This window comes from Ambystoma mexicanum, chromosome 4p (assembly GCF_040938575.1).
Source record: "Ambystoma mexicanum isolate Mex_15411 chromosome 4p, UKY_AmexF1_1, whole genome shotgun sequence".
Taxonomy (NCBI): domain Eukaryota; kingdom Metazoa; phylum Chordata; class Amphibia; order Caudata; family Ambystomatidae; genus Ambystoma; species Ambystoma mexicanum.
Window position 1 is genome coordinate 1092424010 of NC_090927.1, and position 18104 is coordinate 1092442113.

Sequence of the window (18104 nt, forward strand, 5' to 3'; positions counted from 1 at the left end):
AATAAAACCTGCAAGGACCGTAGCGCCCAGACCCCCCCGGGTTCACCTCGCAGATCCAGAGCGGGGAAAAGGAAGGCGAGGTCTCGTGAGAGACAAGTCACAAGCTCAAGTGAGTCAGATGATGATTATTGCAGAAGCAGTTCAAAATCTGAGGGTTCCAGCACATCAGAACCTCAGACCTCCGCAAGCAAGGATGAATGGGAGCCTAAAGGCAAAAGAGGCAGGAGAGAAGAGGAGGACCCACTGAAGGATGAGTTTGACCCAGACGACCTGGTCCATCCAAGGTCCAATGAGTGGGATCCTCTGGAAAAAATTGCGGAATACATCAGGAGGCGCTTGAGGGCACCGTTGAGTAGACAAGCAAGAAGCAAACTAATGGCAGAATGCCCGAGACCGAGGGTTCCGGACGGGGTAGCTGAGACCCCCAAAATTGATGACAGGATCCTTACATTCCTGGGCAGATATGATAGGGACGTGAAGAAGGGCTTTGACAGGTCCTGGAGGTCCTGTCAAGATAAATTGTTGGACATGTTGGGGCCGATTACGAAAATCTGGCAGAAGAGGCAAAAGCTAAGAAGGAGCCCATGGATCCAGACATTGTAGCTAGTTGGGCACAGAGGACCCTCTGCCTGTTGGGTAACGCGAATACAGCGTTGTCCACTGAGAGGAGGAGGTCCATTTTGATGAAATTGGACGCCAGGCTGGGCGAGATGGCGACATCAGAACAGGCGATGGCAGCGAAGGGCAAGCTATTTGGTGACCTTTTTATTAAAGATATGGCAAGGTTTGCCAGCACATATGTGTCTATGGACAGAGCTCAATCTTCCCTGAAGAAGATATTTGGCCGAAGAGTTTTTGACAGGACTGGAGGAAAGGGCTGCTCGTCCAGCCGACGTCAGTATAGAGGCTCCTATAGAGACCGATATAATTGGTAACAGGAAGGTCCAACCCCTTCTTCCCTTCCAGGGGAAGAGGCAGGGGTAGAGGTTGGAGAAGCCATAATAGACAACAGCACCAGAATAATTCAGGTGAGAGAAGTAAAAACAGTAGGAAAGGCGGATGTGAGTATTCCTCCAGTAGGAGGGAGAGTGGAATTGCATGTAGAAAGATGGGAGGAGTTGTCCTCAAATGCGTGGGGGAGACAGACTGTGCAAAGTTTCTTGGAGTTATGGCGAGAGCCATATCAAGTAAGGTTGCCAAGGCAAATAAGGTGCAGCAAACAGGACGAAGAGCTTCTAGACAATGAGGTACAATTACTCAAGGTAAAGAACGCAATAGGTCCAGCCTCAGAAGGTCTGGGAGGTTTCGTAAGCAATCTGTTTTTAGTGAAAAAGAAAAACAAAGTAAGACCGGTGATAAATCTGAAAGGATTGAATTATTTTCTAGTGTACAGGCACTTCAAGATGGAAGGGATTCATCTCTTAAGAGATGTCCTCCAGAAGGGAGATTGGTTGGCAAGGATAGATCTCAGAGATGCATACTTAACAATTCTGATTCACAGAGATCAGAGGAAGCTATTGCAGTTTATTTGGAAAGGACAGAAGTGGGAGTTCAAATGTCTTCCGTTTGGACTGGCGTCAGCTCCATGGTGTTTCACCAAGCTGTTGAAACCTGTGGTAAGATATCTAAGAGAGCAGGGGATCAGGATGATCATTTATCTGGACGATATCTGCCTGATGTGTCAGGAAAGGGAGATTCTAGTAGAACAGGTTCGGATAACTACTGTTTTGTTACAACAACTGGGGTTTTTGATAAACTGGGAGAAGTCGGAATTAGAGCCAGTGAAGGAAATGGAATTTCTAGGATTCAGTTTAGAAACAATACAGGGTGTTCTCAAATTGCCATTAGAGAAAGTGAATTCTATAAAGAAGGAGATCAAGAGTATGATGGCAAAGCAGGAGATTTCATCGAGGGAAATAGCGAGACTGGTAGGCCGTCTGTCATCGTCAATTCAGGCGATATTCTCAGGACCTCTGCACTACAGAGCGTTACAGAGGCTTAAAATAGATCATCTCAGGAGAGGTCTATCTTACGAGCAGAAGGTGGTTATGTCTCAGGAGGTGAAGTTGGAACTGAAATGGTGGTACTACCACATGGAGGCATGGAATGGCAGGGCGATATTTGGCTCATCCCCGGACTTGGTGATAGAGTCGGATGCCAGTCGATGGGGATGAGGAGCCAGGTATGGAGACCAATCGACAGGGGAGAGATGGTCGAGTGAGGAGCTGGGTCTGCACATCAACTGCCTGGAGCTTCTGGCGGGTTCCTTTTGCAGTCCGGTGTTGGCCTCGGGAAGGAGTAAATGGTGCCATTCTTTTAAAGATGGACACTGTTTTGGCAGTCAGGTATATAAATCGACTAGGCAGAACAAGATCGAAGATGCTGACAGAGATGGTCAAAGGGCCTCATTACACGGTAGGCGGTGGACCAAGGTGCTTTTAGCACCTGGTCCATGCCGGTGAAATACCGGCACCGCCTTGGAGGAAAGGGGAATTACCGCCCTATTCCAAGGTTGGCGGGGCGGTAATTCCCCCTTCCCCCATTGCCCTTCCCCATTCCCATTTTTGCCCCATAGGGCATAATGGGGGGGGCGTGGCTTGGAGCCGATGGAGGGCAGAAGCTGATCTGCCGGGCTCCGGCCGAGACGCCGCTTCCTGATCCTTTTTCTCCGGTACAAGAGTGGTTGCAGCCAGCGGGAAAGCACGCATCGGTGGGGGAAGTGCTCCCCATTAGGAATTACTCGAGTGTTGGAATTTTCGGAGCCCCCGTGAGGAAGAGCGGGCTCCGGATCCCACCCTCCCCTCCGCCGCGCATTGATCCAAGATGGCGCCTGGCACAGCTTCACGCAGCCCCTGAACCAGCGTCCCCTGACGGAGCGCTTTGGGGATCGGCAACAAGGCCGGGGGGGGCGACCCCTGTCTGACACTGGTTCGGAATCGACACAGGCCCCCAGGCCCCTGACTCCGTTACCCCTGGGCTGGCCCAATTTATGCAACGCGGACTACAACTAGAACCACGTGGATGGCATCACATAAAGAGAAACACGCCACCTCTGAGAAGCAGCACCCCGCCCCACGGCCATCACCCGAACGACCTGATTCCAGCCGAAGCACTCGGGGGCCCTGAAACTCAAGGTGCGTGAGCCTACATAATACCCTTTGGTGGGCCCCTGACCACCACCGCACCCTTGGGCCGCCTGCACTTGGCTCCCCGACTCGGCGATCTACGTCCAGCGGCTTCAAGATGGCCACCAAGAACAAGAGCAGGGCCGCCACCATGGACTCCTTTGTCTCGACCAAGGCGAAGACCTCCACCCAGTCCAGACCTAGCCTCTCCGAAAACACTCATCCGAACGAAGGGGAGGTCAACGACAATCGCTCTCAGATATTGGATGCCATTGCCTCACTGAGAACCCACATTGACTCCAAGATTGATGAGTTCAAAATAGACATACAACTCATCCGCCAAGATGCCCGCAACTTGACGGAGAGGGTAACGACCGTTGAGAATTCCACGACGGAGCTGTCCGGGGCCACCACAACCCTGAAGTCCGAAGTCTCCGATCTAAAGAGGAGGGTCGCCTTCCTGGAGGAAAGGGCGGAGGAAGCCGAAGGACGGGCCAGACGGGGAAACATCAGGATCCTGGGTATCCCGGAGGGAACAGAGGGCCTAAACACCACATCCTATGTCGAAACCCTTCTGCTACAAGAGATCGGGGCCGGAAAACTAACCCAAGGCTTTGCGGTCGAAAGGGCACATAGATCCCTCCAGAGACGTCCTCCCCCCGGCTCGCATCCACGGCCAATAATAGCCAAAATATTGAATTTTCAAGATAGAGAAACCATCCTACGGCACTCCAGGGAAGCAGGTCCCATTGAAAGGGGGGACTCAAAAATTACTATTTACCCCGACTACACCCAGAAAGTGCAGAGGGAAAGGAACTCATTCGTCCCGATCAAGGCGAAGCTTCGCCAACTGGACATTAAATACAGGCTGCTGTACCCCGCGCGCCTGAGAGTTGTTTATAATGGGCGAGCGATATTTCTCGAAAACCCGGAGGCGGCCAATATGTGGCTAGAAGATAATAACCTAGCCGATGGCAAGGATCCTCCTCGGAATGAGGATTAAGTCCCGAGTCTCCTCGCACCACCAGTAACCGGACCCCAGCAGGTAATCCAAACAACAGTTTAACTCATGGAAGCGGCCCTCGCATGGCCCTGCCGCCTCGCACCAACCCTACCCCCAGCAGAAAATCCAATTGGGCCAGTTCACCGCCCGACCCAGCTCACGCCCGATTCCCGGATGGGTTCAGACGGCTCGAGAGCGCCTGAGCACCGCGACAGTGTTGTAGTCGCTGGGCGCACCAGTTTGTGTTATGTTATTAGTTTAGTTGGTTTTGCAGTCTACGAATCATCAATGTTGGTAAAGTACAAGATGGTGGCAAGTTACGACACAAGACTTCATGAACCAGGGGCCCCCCGCCCGCAGAACGCCACCTGTGGTTCGTTGTGCCACCGGGCCAGCGGGCCAGAACTCCAAGACGAATTCAGAACACCGATCCGATGGCGTCGCAACTCGTTGTGATGACATGGAATGTGAGGGGAATGGCTTCATACCTCAGAAGGAACCGCGTGCAGTCCTACCTCAGGAGGAAGAAGGTCTCGATTGCGCTATTACAAGAGACCCACCTTACAGCGGACTCCATGTCTAAGTTAACAGATCGATGGGATGGGACCACGAGGGGGTCTCCTTACTCCAAATATGCGAGAGGCGTACTGATATGGGTGAACCCGAATGTGCCTTTCCAGCTAGAAGGCTGGGATTCTGACAAGGAAGGGAGATATACATCAGTGTGGGGCACCATAGAACAAACCCCAGTGTGCTTCATTAACACATACTTTCCGCAGCATGGAATCCCGTCATACTTAAGCACGTTGAGTGCTAGACTGGCACAACACCGAGGCAGGACCTTCGTGTGGGGGGGAGACTTCAACTGCGTCATGGACTTAAGCAAGGACAGATCACGCCCTCCTCCTCCGCCAAGCAATCCCGCATCCACCTCCTTGACGGAAACACTCGACCAGCTCAACCTGGTAGACATCTGGAGAGTGCAACACCCAGAGGCCAGAATTTACTCACACTACTCAGCTCCACATGGCGTCCACACAAGGATCGACTACTTGTTTGTTGATAAGGAACAATCTCCACTGGCCACATCCACTGAATATTTGGGGAGATCGATCTCCGATCACTCCCCGCTCGCCATGCATTGGCAGCTGCGTGGACCCAAACCTCCAATTCCCATGTGGAGGATGCCTACAGCAGCGTTGGATGATCCAGAGTTCAGAGAGGACCTTGCTAAGAAGCTAGAGGAATATGTCGAAATCAATAAGGGATCGGTGGCTACCTGGTCCACACTGTGGGAGGCCATGAAGGTGGTTACCAGGGGAGAAATCATTTCAAGAGCGGGCGGAACCCGCAGACAACTACAGTCCTCTCTTGAGGCCCAGGAATTAGAGATCGCAAGACTAGAGTCCGCCCCTGACATTTCCCCAGAGTCCGAGAAGATCCTTAAAACAGCCCGTATAAAATGTCAGGAATCATGGGTCAGACTGGAGAAATTTGACTTCGCAACACATACCGCCAGATCCCACAGCGAGTCTGACAAACCCGGCAGATTGCTTGCCTGGCTCTGCAAGCGGGAACACCCTAAACACCTGCCAACGGAGATAAAGGACGAAAAAGGAGTAACACACAAGACGCAGATGGAGATCAACGAGACTTTTGCTAAGTTCTACTCCAAATTGTATGCCCACGAGTCCCAGGTGCCCGCCGCAGAATTAATCGAAACATTGGAGGAGATAGGCCTCCCTCAAATCTCCAGTGAGCAGAGGGAGGAACTGGACTCGGAAATCACTTCCGAAGATGTGACAGCGGCCATCAGATCGCTCGCTAATGGCAAAGCCCCCGGCAGTGATGGTCTCCCGCCCAAATTCTACAAGACCTACGAACCCATTCTCACCCCCATCCTGCATGAAGTTTATCAAGAAGCCTACACAAATGGCATCCTGCCCAACACCATGAAAGAGACCATAATTATTCCAATGCTCAAGCCGCACAAGTCACCCACCGATTGTGATTCTTATCGACCTTTGGCCATGCTGAATTACGACAGCAAGATCCTCACTTCTATATTAGCCAACAGACTCGCCAGAGTGGTAGGATCCATAATTCACGAAGATCAAAATGGATTCGTCCCAGGACGCAACACCACGGCCAACCTCAGGAGACTACAACACATCATGGCCGAAACCCACGACCGAGAGGAGGACCTGGCGATACTGTCACTTGATGCCATCAAGGCCTTCGACTCTATCTATTGGGAGTGGCTTGTGGAGGTTTTGAGGGGCTTCGGCTTTGGTGCGGGCTTCATCAGATGGATCCAGGTACTTTATAATTCGCCAATGGCAAGGGTTAAGACAGGCAGAATTGTCTCGGGATCCTGGGCAATACAAAGGGGCACGAGACAGGGGTGCCCACTCTCGCCCATGCTGTATATATTGGGCCTAGAACCAATAGCCATATACTTTCGCCAACAGTTTTTTGATGCGGGCATTAAGGTGGGCAACGTTTACAACATAATTTCATTATACGCGGATGATGTACTTCTCTACTTGAGGAACCCTGAGCTCAACGCACCCACAACGCTAGAAGTTCTCGACAATTATGCAAAGTACTCAGGGATACGATTCAGCAGACACAAATCAACTGCATTCCCCCTAGCTAGCCTGAGGGGCATTGCAGTAGACGACCTCCCGCCTATCGGAATACAGTGGCAACCTGACAAGTTCCGGTACCTGGGAATCAATGTGGGTCACACCCCGCTACTCACACACGAACATAACACTATAGCAGCAGTCACCGGCCTTCGGCGTTCAATCAAATTTTGGTCCAAACTACCACTGTCAATGGTGGGTAGAGCGGCGATTGCCAAAATGATAATCCTTCCTCGATTCCTGTACTTCTTTGCCAATATTTGCCACTACGTTCGCCCGCCTTTCTTCAAGACACTAGAGGCCATCATCAAGGACTTCTTGTGGGGTCCGAGCAGACACAAGCTCACACTGGCCACGCTGTCTCTTCCGCATAAGGAAGGCGGAATAAAACTCCCAGACCTTCACCTTTACTACTTGGCGGCCCAGCTCAGTCACATTACGAAGTGGCTGTCTGATGACACATCGGCCGAACTGGAACTACTCAGGCAATCTGCTACAAACTTAATCCCCAAAGAAACTCTATGGTTTCCCCCTCGGCTACCTCCCGAAACTCCGCTGATTGTCAAGCTGGGCAGGCAGATATGGGCCAGGGCCTGTCACATAAGGCAAGTGAAACATCCGTACTCACCGGATAACCCCATAATGGTGGATGTGTGCAAGTCGGAGGCGGAGCTTCCCACTACCAGGAGATGGGAGGAAGCAGGCATATATACATGGGGAGACATGTTCACTGATGGGGAATTCAGGGACTTCGAGTCGTTACAGAACATTGAAGGACTATCCAAGGGCCAGTTCCTCTGGTACCACAGGATCAAACAGATCGCTAAGAAGCAGTGGAACAGCTGGCCGGAAGAGCCCACCCCAGACCCACTGCTACAGGAAATGCACGACCTCTCAGATGGATGGAGACCAGTTTCCAGACTTTACAACAGACTCATAGACAAGCCTAACCCCAAAGGTCAGGCACTGAAGGCGAAATGGGAGGCAGATCTTGAATCACCACTTACTGACAAGGAATGGGAGAGAGCACTGATCTACCCCAAGAAAGTGTCCCGGAATTCCAGATTCGGACAAATACAGCTGAATGTCCTTTACCGGACATATATGACTCCCCACAGGATTGCCTCATTCAACCCGAAAATACCCCCGATGTGCCCATGGTGCGGAAATGACAAGGCAGACATGATCCACATGTTCTGGTCCTGCATCAAAGTGAAATCACTCTGGTTCAAAGCCAAACAATCCTGCGCAGAAGCTGGCATGGTAAGATACGACTGGATGCCCGGAGAGTGCCTACTAGGTATATATCCTAGACCGGGCAAATTTAAACATTTGGTGAAACTAATGGACATCTCATGCATTTTGGTCAAGAGAACAATAGCGATGGCCTGGAAGACTCCAGCGGGCCCCAGCCATGCTCGGTGGCTGAGCGAACTGGCGAGATGGACGACTGCTGAAACCAGGGCCTGGCAAGACGGGATCACAACCAGCGGAGAAGCCACAAGTGGAACCCTGGACTCCTGGAAAGCCCTCCTGAGTGACATGCGCTTCAAGGCAGACTATAAGCCTCCCTGAGGGACTGTAGCGTCCTACAACACCCGATTTTTCATACTGATACAGAGATGGAATTACCCGAATCTGTTCCCCTCGCTTCCTGTAACATCGGAACTATAATTTTTACTTGCCACCAAACATCTCATAATTAACGCTACATGTAGACTGCTGTTGTTTTGGTTGTTCTCACGTTACTTTTTTTTTTTTTTTTTTTGTATCGTTTCTTTATTACCACACTTGTAAGTTTGTAATGTTTCTCACTTTCTTGAAAAAACCAATAAAATACTTTACAAAAAAAAATAGGGCATAATGGGAATGGGGAAGGTGCTAATTACGGTACCGCAAATTGCGGTACCGTAATTAGCACCCTGGTCCCTTTGCAGGTTGGTTTTTAACGCCTGCTAAAAAGCAGGCGTTAAAGTACCAACCCACAAAGGGACCTCGTAGTAAGGCGGTAGGGGTTAACGGTCACCGGTACCATTACCGGTGACCGTTAACCCTTACCGCCTTCCGTGTAATGAGGCCCAAAGAGTTTTGGCAGATATGCCTCCAGAAGGGGGTCAGTGTAAGAGCGGAACACCTGCCAGGAGATCTCAATCTGGTAGCAGATTGGAATTCGAGATACTTGAGGGACTCCAGCGACTGGCAACTGGACAACTCAGTATTTCAGGAGATAATGCGTCGCAGAGGTCCGTGTCAGACAGACCTATTCGCGTCCAGATTGAACAGGAAGATCTCTAGGTTCTACAGCTGGAGAGCGGATCCGGAAGCGACAGCAACAGATACATTTCTCCAGGTTTGGGGACCAGCAAGAGAATATACTTTCCCTCCGTTTGCCATGATAGCGCGCACGGTGGTGCAAGTCAGGCGACAGGAAGCTACGATGGTTCTAGTAATACCAGACTGGAGAGGTCAAGCTTGGTTTCCGGACCTTCTGGACTTGTCTTATGGGGCTCCAATTATGTTGCCATGCAGAGAGGACATATTGTTAAGTCCAGCAGAAGAAACGTGGACATATTGTTAAATCCAGCAGGAGAAACTCACCCTCTGGTGAGGTCAGGGAATTTGAACCTCATAGCTTGGGCGATTGCAGGAAAAATTGGGCTAAGCCAGGACTTTCAGGGACGGCCCAGGAGTTCATTAGAGAGTCATGGGCCCCAGCTACAGGGAACGCCTATAGAGTGGCATGGAGCAAGTGGAGTGATTGGTGTATGGAGAGAAAGGTTGATCCCATACGAACAGATGTAGTTCATATAGGGAATTTTTTAGCAGCACAGGCAGCGCAAGCAAAGGCTTACAGGACCATTAATAATTATAGATTGGCGATATCGGCAGGTCATGTGTACATTGAGAGTAAGCCGGTAGGTGAGCACCCTCTGATATGTAGGCTCCTGAAAGGGATCAGATGCATGAGATCACCCACACCTAAATATTATCATTTTTGGGATGTGAGTGTGTTATTAAAGATGTTTGAGACTTGGCCAGACAATGAGTATTTGTCTAGGAAAGCGCTGTGGGCTAAGTTAACTACTCTGTTATGTCTGATTTCATGTAAGAGAGTGTCTGATGTTGTGAAGGCTTTAGAGGTAAATAGGAAATCCTTTTCATCTTCAGGAGTAGTATTTTACGTAGAGAAGAGAACAAAGACAAATATTAAATCGGTTGAGTACATGGCCTTTCCGGGGAAACCTAAGTTGTGTCCAGTTAGATGTTTGAAAGTGTATGAAGAAAGAGCGAATAGGGTGAGACCTAATGGGGAATATCAATTGCTGATAGCTATTAGGAAACCTTTTAAGGCGGTAGCAGCAGCCACTTTGTCTAGATGGGTAAGCTGGTGCATGGCTGAGGCAGGTATAGATGTAGGTCAGTTTGGGGCACATTCCACAAGGGGTGCTATGGCGTTGTCTGCTTTTATGGCAGGAGCCCGCTTAGAAGATATTTTGAAGGCAGCAGACTGGTCTAATGAGGAGACGTTTAAGAATTGTTATTTTAGACCGGTAGAGCAAGTAGCGTGGTTGGTGGTAAGTAAGCTTTAAACAAGCATAATCTGAGCCTCCGAGTCTTGTCACGTGATTGGAACAACCTATGAAAAACGGACTACAAATGCAATGATTTTTGTTGGGATTTGTGGTTTTATTGGTTATTTGTTTTTCATGTTTGTTGTTAAACTGCTGCTCGAGTAAGTAAAGAGAAGTTAGAGCATAATCTTCGCCTCGAGTCTTTAATAGAATCATGACTTTCTCTAACGAATGTATGGAAAATCTGTATTCACATTAAACGCACAAAGTGTCGATAAAAGTGCAAGGTGGCAATTATCCTTTGAAAAGGGTGCAATGGTTGTAAGGAACTGGATTTTCGGTGGGCAAGGAGAGGGGCGCAGGATTTACTGGATTTACTAAATTGGCCCACGAGTGTCCCCATCACACATTATCAAAAAAGCACGATTACACTCTGAAAAAATAAAAATACACAATTCAACCGTTCAAAACGCTCTTGAAATAGGTTAAACTATCGTAGAAACACACTGAACCAACCTAAGCGTCGCTTATCATATTTTAGAAATCCCCATTTCTCTGGTATCGAATTAACAAAATTATCAAGGATTTTGGTTTGAAACCCTAGCCATTCTAAACCGTAAACTGGAACTAGCCTAAGAAACCATGACTGCTACACGATTGTTTCTGATGTAACTTAAACATTGCAGTACCCGAGTTTCTTCATATTCCCACACCAACAGCAAAATAGAAAATGAACCAAACCCCGCCTTATTCCAATTGTTTTATTAGCTACATAGTTGCCAACCCTACAGCTTTAGGCAGTGGGCTACTGCTTTTTAAGCAGTCCTACCGCCTACAGATTTGGGTGACAGATCCTACTGCTTTTTACAGTGGCAGGTAATTTATGTGACTCTAAGGCAGGCTGCAGGACAAAGCATGCAACACATTAATTTGTCTGTACAGTGGGCTGGTAGGTGATAACTTTGATTTGGCTCAGACCAATCCACTGACCTGACAGCTATGTGACTCTGTCCTGCACTTTTTGCCCAGACAACCCTTAGGTGAACGGCCATTGAAGGCAAGTGGCAGAGTGTAACACCATCACACAGCATCTGCCTATCAGACTGAGGGGTGTATCAGTGTCCATGTCATTCAGTGTTCAACTTGCACCGCAGGAATACATATGTTTTGTCCGGGCTGCTGCTACAGAGCAGTGGCAAACGTTGCCTACCAGCTCTGTGTGATTACCCTCTATGTAATTTAATTTGGTGTTAACTTACCGTTCTGAATTATACAGTTTTAACAGGTGAACATCTTTCCATGTTTTGCATTTTGATGGGTTGTGTATTTTAGAATGCTTCAATGATGCCAACAATGTATGCTTTGTATTTTCCTGTGATGTAATTTTTATGCAAATTATTATTTTTGAAACTTGAAAAATCCAACATCTTTTTTGGTCACAGAATGTTGGCAAGTATGTAGCTACCAAGGCTTCTCGTGGCCTGTGACGTGCAGTCCTTGAATTTTAACTGCAAGTTAGTTGAATTCTACTCTCCGCACGGCGGCCGTTTTAGAGTCAGGCGATTGGATGCCGATTTCAGTTGACAATCGACGCTTATCTGAAAGTCACAGCGAATGCACTTGCGCAGTGTAATCCAAGAAGTCAAAGGTGGGCACATAAACGACACAGCGTAGCTGGATGAAGCACGTGCTAGGGGGCGTCAGCAATCAAAGAGAAAGTAGACAATGTTCCGTCCATCCCCCCACATTGCACACTGTGCAAATGTTTTTTTGTTGTTATCGAAACAGCCATTAATTGCGCAAATTCACACATAAACTAAAATGCGGACTGAACCAGAAAGATTCATAATAAAGCTTTATTTGCCTTATAATTAACATAGACTCCTAAAAATAAGATGCATTTTAATTTAGACCCAGACATTTGCTACACTATTACTTTTCGTAAAAGTGTTCTATGTTATTACCTAGATTTTAAAAGAGTTGCTGTGACATTTCAGAATGCATTACGGATCTAAACAGTATTATGTAATGTGCGCTCTGTTTCAAAATGGTCGCTACTATACTACCGAGTTGCATGAAGAACATTTTGGATTTGGCCTTCTTTTGTGTCTATGCCTGGAGGTATATGGCTGACGTAGCGTAGTACCGCCCCCTCTTTCCCCGCCGCCGATGGTGAGTAAAGATGGCGACATTCTAATACCTTACTGCTTCTACTCTATCTAGTTTGTATCTTTGCCATCATTTATTGATTTTTACTGCTGTTGGTGCAGCACACTGGGCACACTAACGAGCTCCCTTTTTTTTGTTTTATTATAGAGATTCGAACGGTGAAACCCGCCTGACAAAAAGTCCAACGATGGCCGAGGAAGGGTGAGTGTGGGAAATGCTCGCGTCAGATAAATACGAGATAAATGTGTATGGGGATGGTGGGGTTTATGCTTTTGCATTATCCTGTTGCGTCTACCCGATCAATCTTATGCTTTTGCAGTGGATTTCCGAACTGTCAAAATTTTGAGAGGTGCCGTCAGTGCCACCCGGATTGGTAAATATTTTACCATGTCCGTATACCATGGGTACTTGGTATGCCACAGGCAGCCTGCCTCACCTTGTCACCGGGAGTTTTTCCTCGCCCTTCTAATTCTTAAGGTGCTGGGTAAACTTTTTTTGTGGACCACCTGACTTTTCTGTTGCGGGTGTCTTTCTACTTGCAGGGCAGTAGAACGGGTACAAGGCAGGAGAGTTAACTTGCGCTGGTTTGTACTCCCATGTCAGTCCCTGGACATGTTGGATGTTTAAGATTAGTCGGCATTTTCACGGACCGTTCATTTTTTTTAATATATATATTTTTTTTTGCCGTCCTGTTTTTCCCGTTTTCAGTGCTTCGCGTGAATTGGGCACTTTTTTTTTCTTGCGGCGTGTTATCTATAACTGACCAGTGTTAGGTGCATTGGTAACCATTGTAATGTTTTGATGAATGCAAGACATGGCGTTTGTTGTGGGCGACACGCTTTTATTGAAGTGATGCCTTGTAATTTCAAAATGTAGTTTACACCATGTTTTTTTTTAGTTTACACCATGTTTTTTTTTAGTGTAGCGCTATCCCTAGTTGCCTATCACTGATGGGCCATTAGTTTGTATACCTTGTTAAACGTTTTACCCATGTTTGTGGTGTGAATTTGTCGACTGCTATGATCTCTAGTGATGAACCCCGATACTATAGCCTTATAGATCCTGGAGGAGCGCTAAAGACTCCTCCAGAGGTCTAAGGCGTTGTTAGAACATGGTGTTTACAAGGTTTTGGCTTGGATGTGGCGAAGTTAAAAACGTTAGTTTAATATGAAGTAAAGTTAAAGGAAAAGTGTTAACTACATTTTTTATTTTGTAGCATTTAAAAAATTAGAGGTTTTCCTTTTGTAAGGTAAGCATTTTAATTAGATTGGTTCAACTAAGTTTTCACATGAGTATGCATTGCAAACATCAATTGTTTTTCCACACAGAAGAGAATACTTTTTTAGCTTTCATTTTGTGTTCATTTGGATATTATCTAGTACGTTGAAGGTGCAATCTAAAACCACCTCTTGCCAACCAAATGTCATTGCTTATTTTTTTACGTAAAAGATTCATTTTGTTTACCTGTCTGCTGCTGAAGTCAATATTTGGAATGTAGTTAATGCCAGATCAGATGCCTTCAGGTTCAGGAGAGGTAATTTACTTCCATGTTAATCCTCGACTCGTTTTGGTCAACAGCACCTTTGCCTCGGAACAGACTGGTTTCTCCAAATAGTACGAATGTAGGTGCTAGCCAATCGTACGTGTAACTGCTGACACGTTGAAGGCACGCCCCTATATGCTCAAACCAGAAAAAAGACAACCTGCTAGGGAAGTAGGCCCAATATGTGCTTTAAAAGGTGACGAGTGATATCCGCAGAAGACTGCTGCACACGAATGCTTTGAGCTCTAGGAGTCCGTGCAGTACCACCGCAGACAGCGTCACTCGTAACGCCCTGATATATAGCACAATTCTGCTGTGCTAATTGGATGGGCACTGCTTCATATGCGGTGCCAGGCCATTGGTTCATCCGTCCACGCTGGGCTCATCCCAATTGGCCCCTCTGTTACGCGATACCTTATTGTTGCAAACATGTGGCAGACATATCGATGGGTAGTAAGAACCGAGGTCCCACTAATTCGTATGCTTAACTAATTCCCCGGCAGCTCAGCAACTGACAAGATCCTCCACCTTAGTTTTGGGCTATAATTTGGTTGCTATACTGCACCTCACTGCAAAAATCACTTGATCACTTCTGAAGGCGTGATAGCCCTGACTTCTGATATTAGTGATTGGTAAAGAGGGTTGTAAACATTTTGTGGTCGCGGTTTGGATGATGCTGTGGCGTGCCGGGGTCTCAGGATAAAAGCATTGCAAAGCTGTATTTCTCGCACAAAGATCATGGGGGTGGGGGTAGAATTGGCCGTTTCACGTTTATTTCCACTTTGATGTCACAATTTAAAAAGTAGTGGAGTCACCACCTGGAGCACTTTAGAATGATTTGTTTATTTCCAGGTAATCCGCATTTGACATTAGATGGGTTAGTCCAAAGGAGATGCTTGCTTTCTGTAGTAGACTGTCACTGCAAGGGAATGATGGCATGGCAGAATTTTCAGCCAGAATCACAGGGCACCAACAATCGAAACTTTTTGGGGAAGCTCTACATACAGTCCCTCTAACGGGTTTCCTAAATGTGAACAGAACCTGAAATTCACAATATTCTCCTAGACCTGAAACCTACATCTTGTATGGGAGATATGTTCTGCCATCATCCTCAAAGGATCCCTGGATGTACTGGTCCCATGGATTACCAGGCTAGTTAATCTTTCATGGAAGGCTAAGTTGTACATTTATTGAAGGAGACCTGTATCACGCTGCTCCTGAAAGAGTAACCCCGACCCAGCTGGCAAAACTCTCAGCCCATAACAATTGTGCCTTTCTTGCTAAGTCATTAGTGGCATATTTACAGAACGAGGAATTAATCGAGCAGCATCCTGGGCTGCTGTCATCAGGTTTAAGAGCTTGTCATGGAACCAAAATTACCATAATTGATCAGAAGTCCAAACCAAACAAGCATAGTGAACAGGTCATCCAGCCATGCAGAATGCCGCTGGATCTCTTGGCGGCTTTTGATCTGGTTGACCACACTTTTGGTGGACAGATTATAAGACCTGGCATTGCTGCTTGCTCGTACGTGGCTGCTTAATGGATCAACTCCTTGTGGCTCTTAACGCCAGTGGCAACAGGAGGTACCAGGGATGGGGATTACAGGACGTGGAAAGAATGGTTGGGCCTGAAGGTTATTGGACCAGGTGGGAGCCGGGCACCTCAAAGTGCAAGTGTCCCAGACTAAGGTGGGGAGAAGGGCTACAGAGATCTGATGCAGTGAACATATAAACGATGGGGGCAGGTGTAGGAATACTGAACTCATTTGCCAAGTAAAGAACACATGTTTTTTATGAGCCGAGATTTAATTTTACACTGTTGCCAATATTTTCGAACATATCGTTTTTTGGTGTTGATTCCATGACCATTGTTGGACATTTCTCCTTTTTCGAAGTGATATTTTGGTGAAATCACATCTTCCAGTAGCAGATCTCTTCAGTCTACATTATTGCAAGTCTGTTGGTTGGCATATTGCAAGCCATCATTCAGTGCCTACAAATCTCCCAAAATGGCTGTCAGCAATTCATGGTCTCTCGACGAGACCACATCACGACGGCCAGAAAGTCCCTACACTGGCTTCTGATCAAGCACAGATCACACATAAGCATCCTACAAATGCTGGACCCCTACAGCGCCTAAATACCCGATCCCACTGACTGAGTCAGCCAAATCAAAATCTGCAGTCTAGACATAACTTCAGAATGGTGCAACCACGGTTTAAGCTGGCCAATTTTGGCATCAAGTTTGACGTGCTGGAACCGAAGAATGGAATCCCTGTTGCATTGAGCCACCTTTTCGCGCAGAATTCAAATGCTCGGTCAAGCCCTTTTCAACCTTAAACCAAGCTTAAGTGTACCTGCCCCTCCAATCACCCCCACCCCTGGCTCTGACCTAATTGTTACTGTCCTGATTATTTGTGCGCCCGGAGGCCTATGGGCGCAGCACTCATGAAATAACGCTTTGACATACTGAATTTGTGTGGTGGAGGGGGGGGGGGGGCTCCGCAGTTTCAAAGTATCCAGCCTCACTACCTGTGAGGGACTTTATGAACTTGGCTCCCTGCTGTCGCAGTAAACTGGAAATGTACCCTATAAAGCATTTGCGAAGGGAGCTTGAGAGGGCTCCCATTAAGCTTCGTTTAGCACCCATATCCCCCAACCGCCTGCCCCACCCAGCATGTTATGCATTTTACTAACCACCTGCTTTCATGTCTGTTTTCCCTGTCTTATCTTCTCAACATCTGAGCCCTCAGTCTACTCTATTCCCATAAGCTGTGAAGCTGACATGACCGTCTCAATGTTATGGTGGGTTTAAAGAGACATTCTTCTGCCTGTAATATAAAAGGTCATATTCAGTTAGTCCAGCACGAACAATTGTCTGTCGCTGGTAGTTACTGTTCAATCAGAACCACTAGCAATGCATCCATGGGTAAGGAAATAGGCTGAGGTTTTATTTTCAACACTCGGTGCAAGTGATTTCCCAATAATAGCCAAGACAACCTCCATTACTATTTTAGTTTGTCGTATGTAGACTGTACATACGACTAACGTGGTGGTGCCGTGCTGCATAATACTTTGGGGTAAAGGGGGCAAAACTGGTCACTCCACCTCAGTTGTATATACACCTGGTGTGCAAATGTTGCCCCTGGTGGGGAGAATATTAAAGCTGTGAAGAGCTGGGTGGGAAGGTGGCCAATGGAGGAAAGTGTATAGGGCTAATATGTTAGCGATCGTAAATTTTCAGGTAAAGTACCAGGATAGCTCATTCACCTCCTTGCCTTGTGCAAGGAGCGGAAAGTATTTAGTTGGCAAAAGCTAAAGGCAGCTCGTGGGTATTTTGGCATCTCACAGTAAGCGGGAGTTAATTCTGGGCAACCCCGAACTTTTAATGTGGCAAATTTAGTTCCCACCTGAGGTGCACTAACTTTTGTCTGTAACGTGACCAATTGTGCTTTAGATTCTTGCAATGCATGAATTAGTTTTGAAAAATGGATTTGGTCAAAATTTCTAAAACGAATTTGATTAGCAATCCAACCTTTGTATCACTTCAACGAGCCGAGCAGTTAATTGTAACAAATCAATAGCGCCCCCTGTGTGCTCGGTGAGGCCCTGATGTGCACACGATCAGTTACTTAAGACGTGCCAGAAATGTTCACCCGTGAGCCAAATTGGCAGAGCAAAGTTAACCGATACTCATTCATTTGTGGTCTGGCTTAAAACTCAGTTAAACTAGATATCAAAATACATTTTCTAAAGCGGCATGCTGCCCCATACACTATGTTCCAAAAAAATCAGGGTGCCCAAAAGATTAAAATCTGCAGTCAACTTCACTCTAAACTCAAACCAGACCCTTCGCTGCTGCAGATGTATGGTATCTGGGCATGCAGAGTGCTTATTTTCACATTGCAAGATCCCATCATTAATGTATCCACTTATTGCTGAACATCAATTTGAATAAGAATCATGTGCACACTGACTCCCAACTTAATTGTTGGGGAGGCTCCCTAATATTGCCTTTCCAGGCCATGCATCGAAATAAATC

At 47.2% G+C, this 18104-nt stretch overlaps 1 protein-coding gene across 1 annotated transcript in view; it reads left to right on the top strand.

Annotated features, from left to right (window-relative positions):
- The first annotated feature begins 12562 nt into the window (after positions 1-12562).
- RPS12 (ribosomal protein S12) overlaps positions 12563-18104 on the top strand; it is a 46649-nt gene continuing 41107 nt past the window's right edge. Inside the window, exon 1 of the mRNA XM_069606679.1 lies at positions 12563-12718. Coding sequence (XP_069462780.1) covers positions 12705-12718 — 14 coding nt within the window. The 5' untranslated portion in view covers positions 12563-12704. The remainder of the gene's footprint in view (positions 12719-18104) is intronic.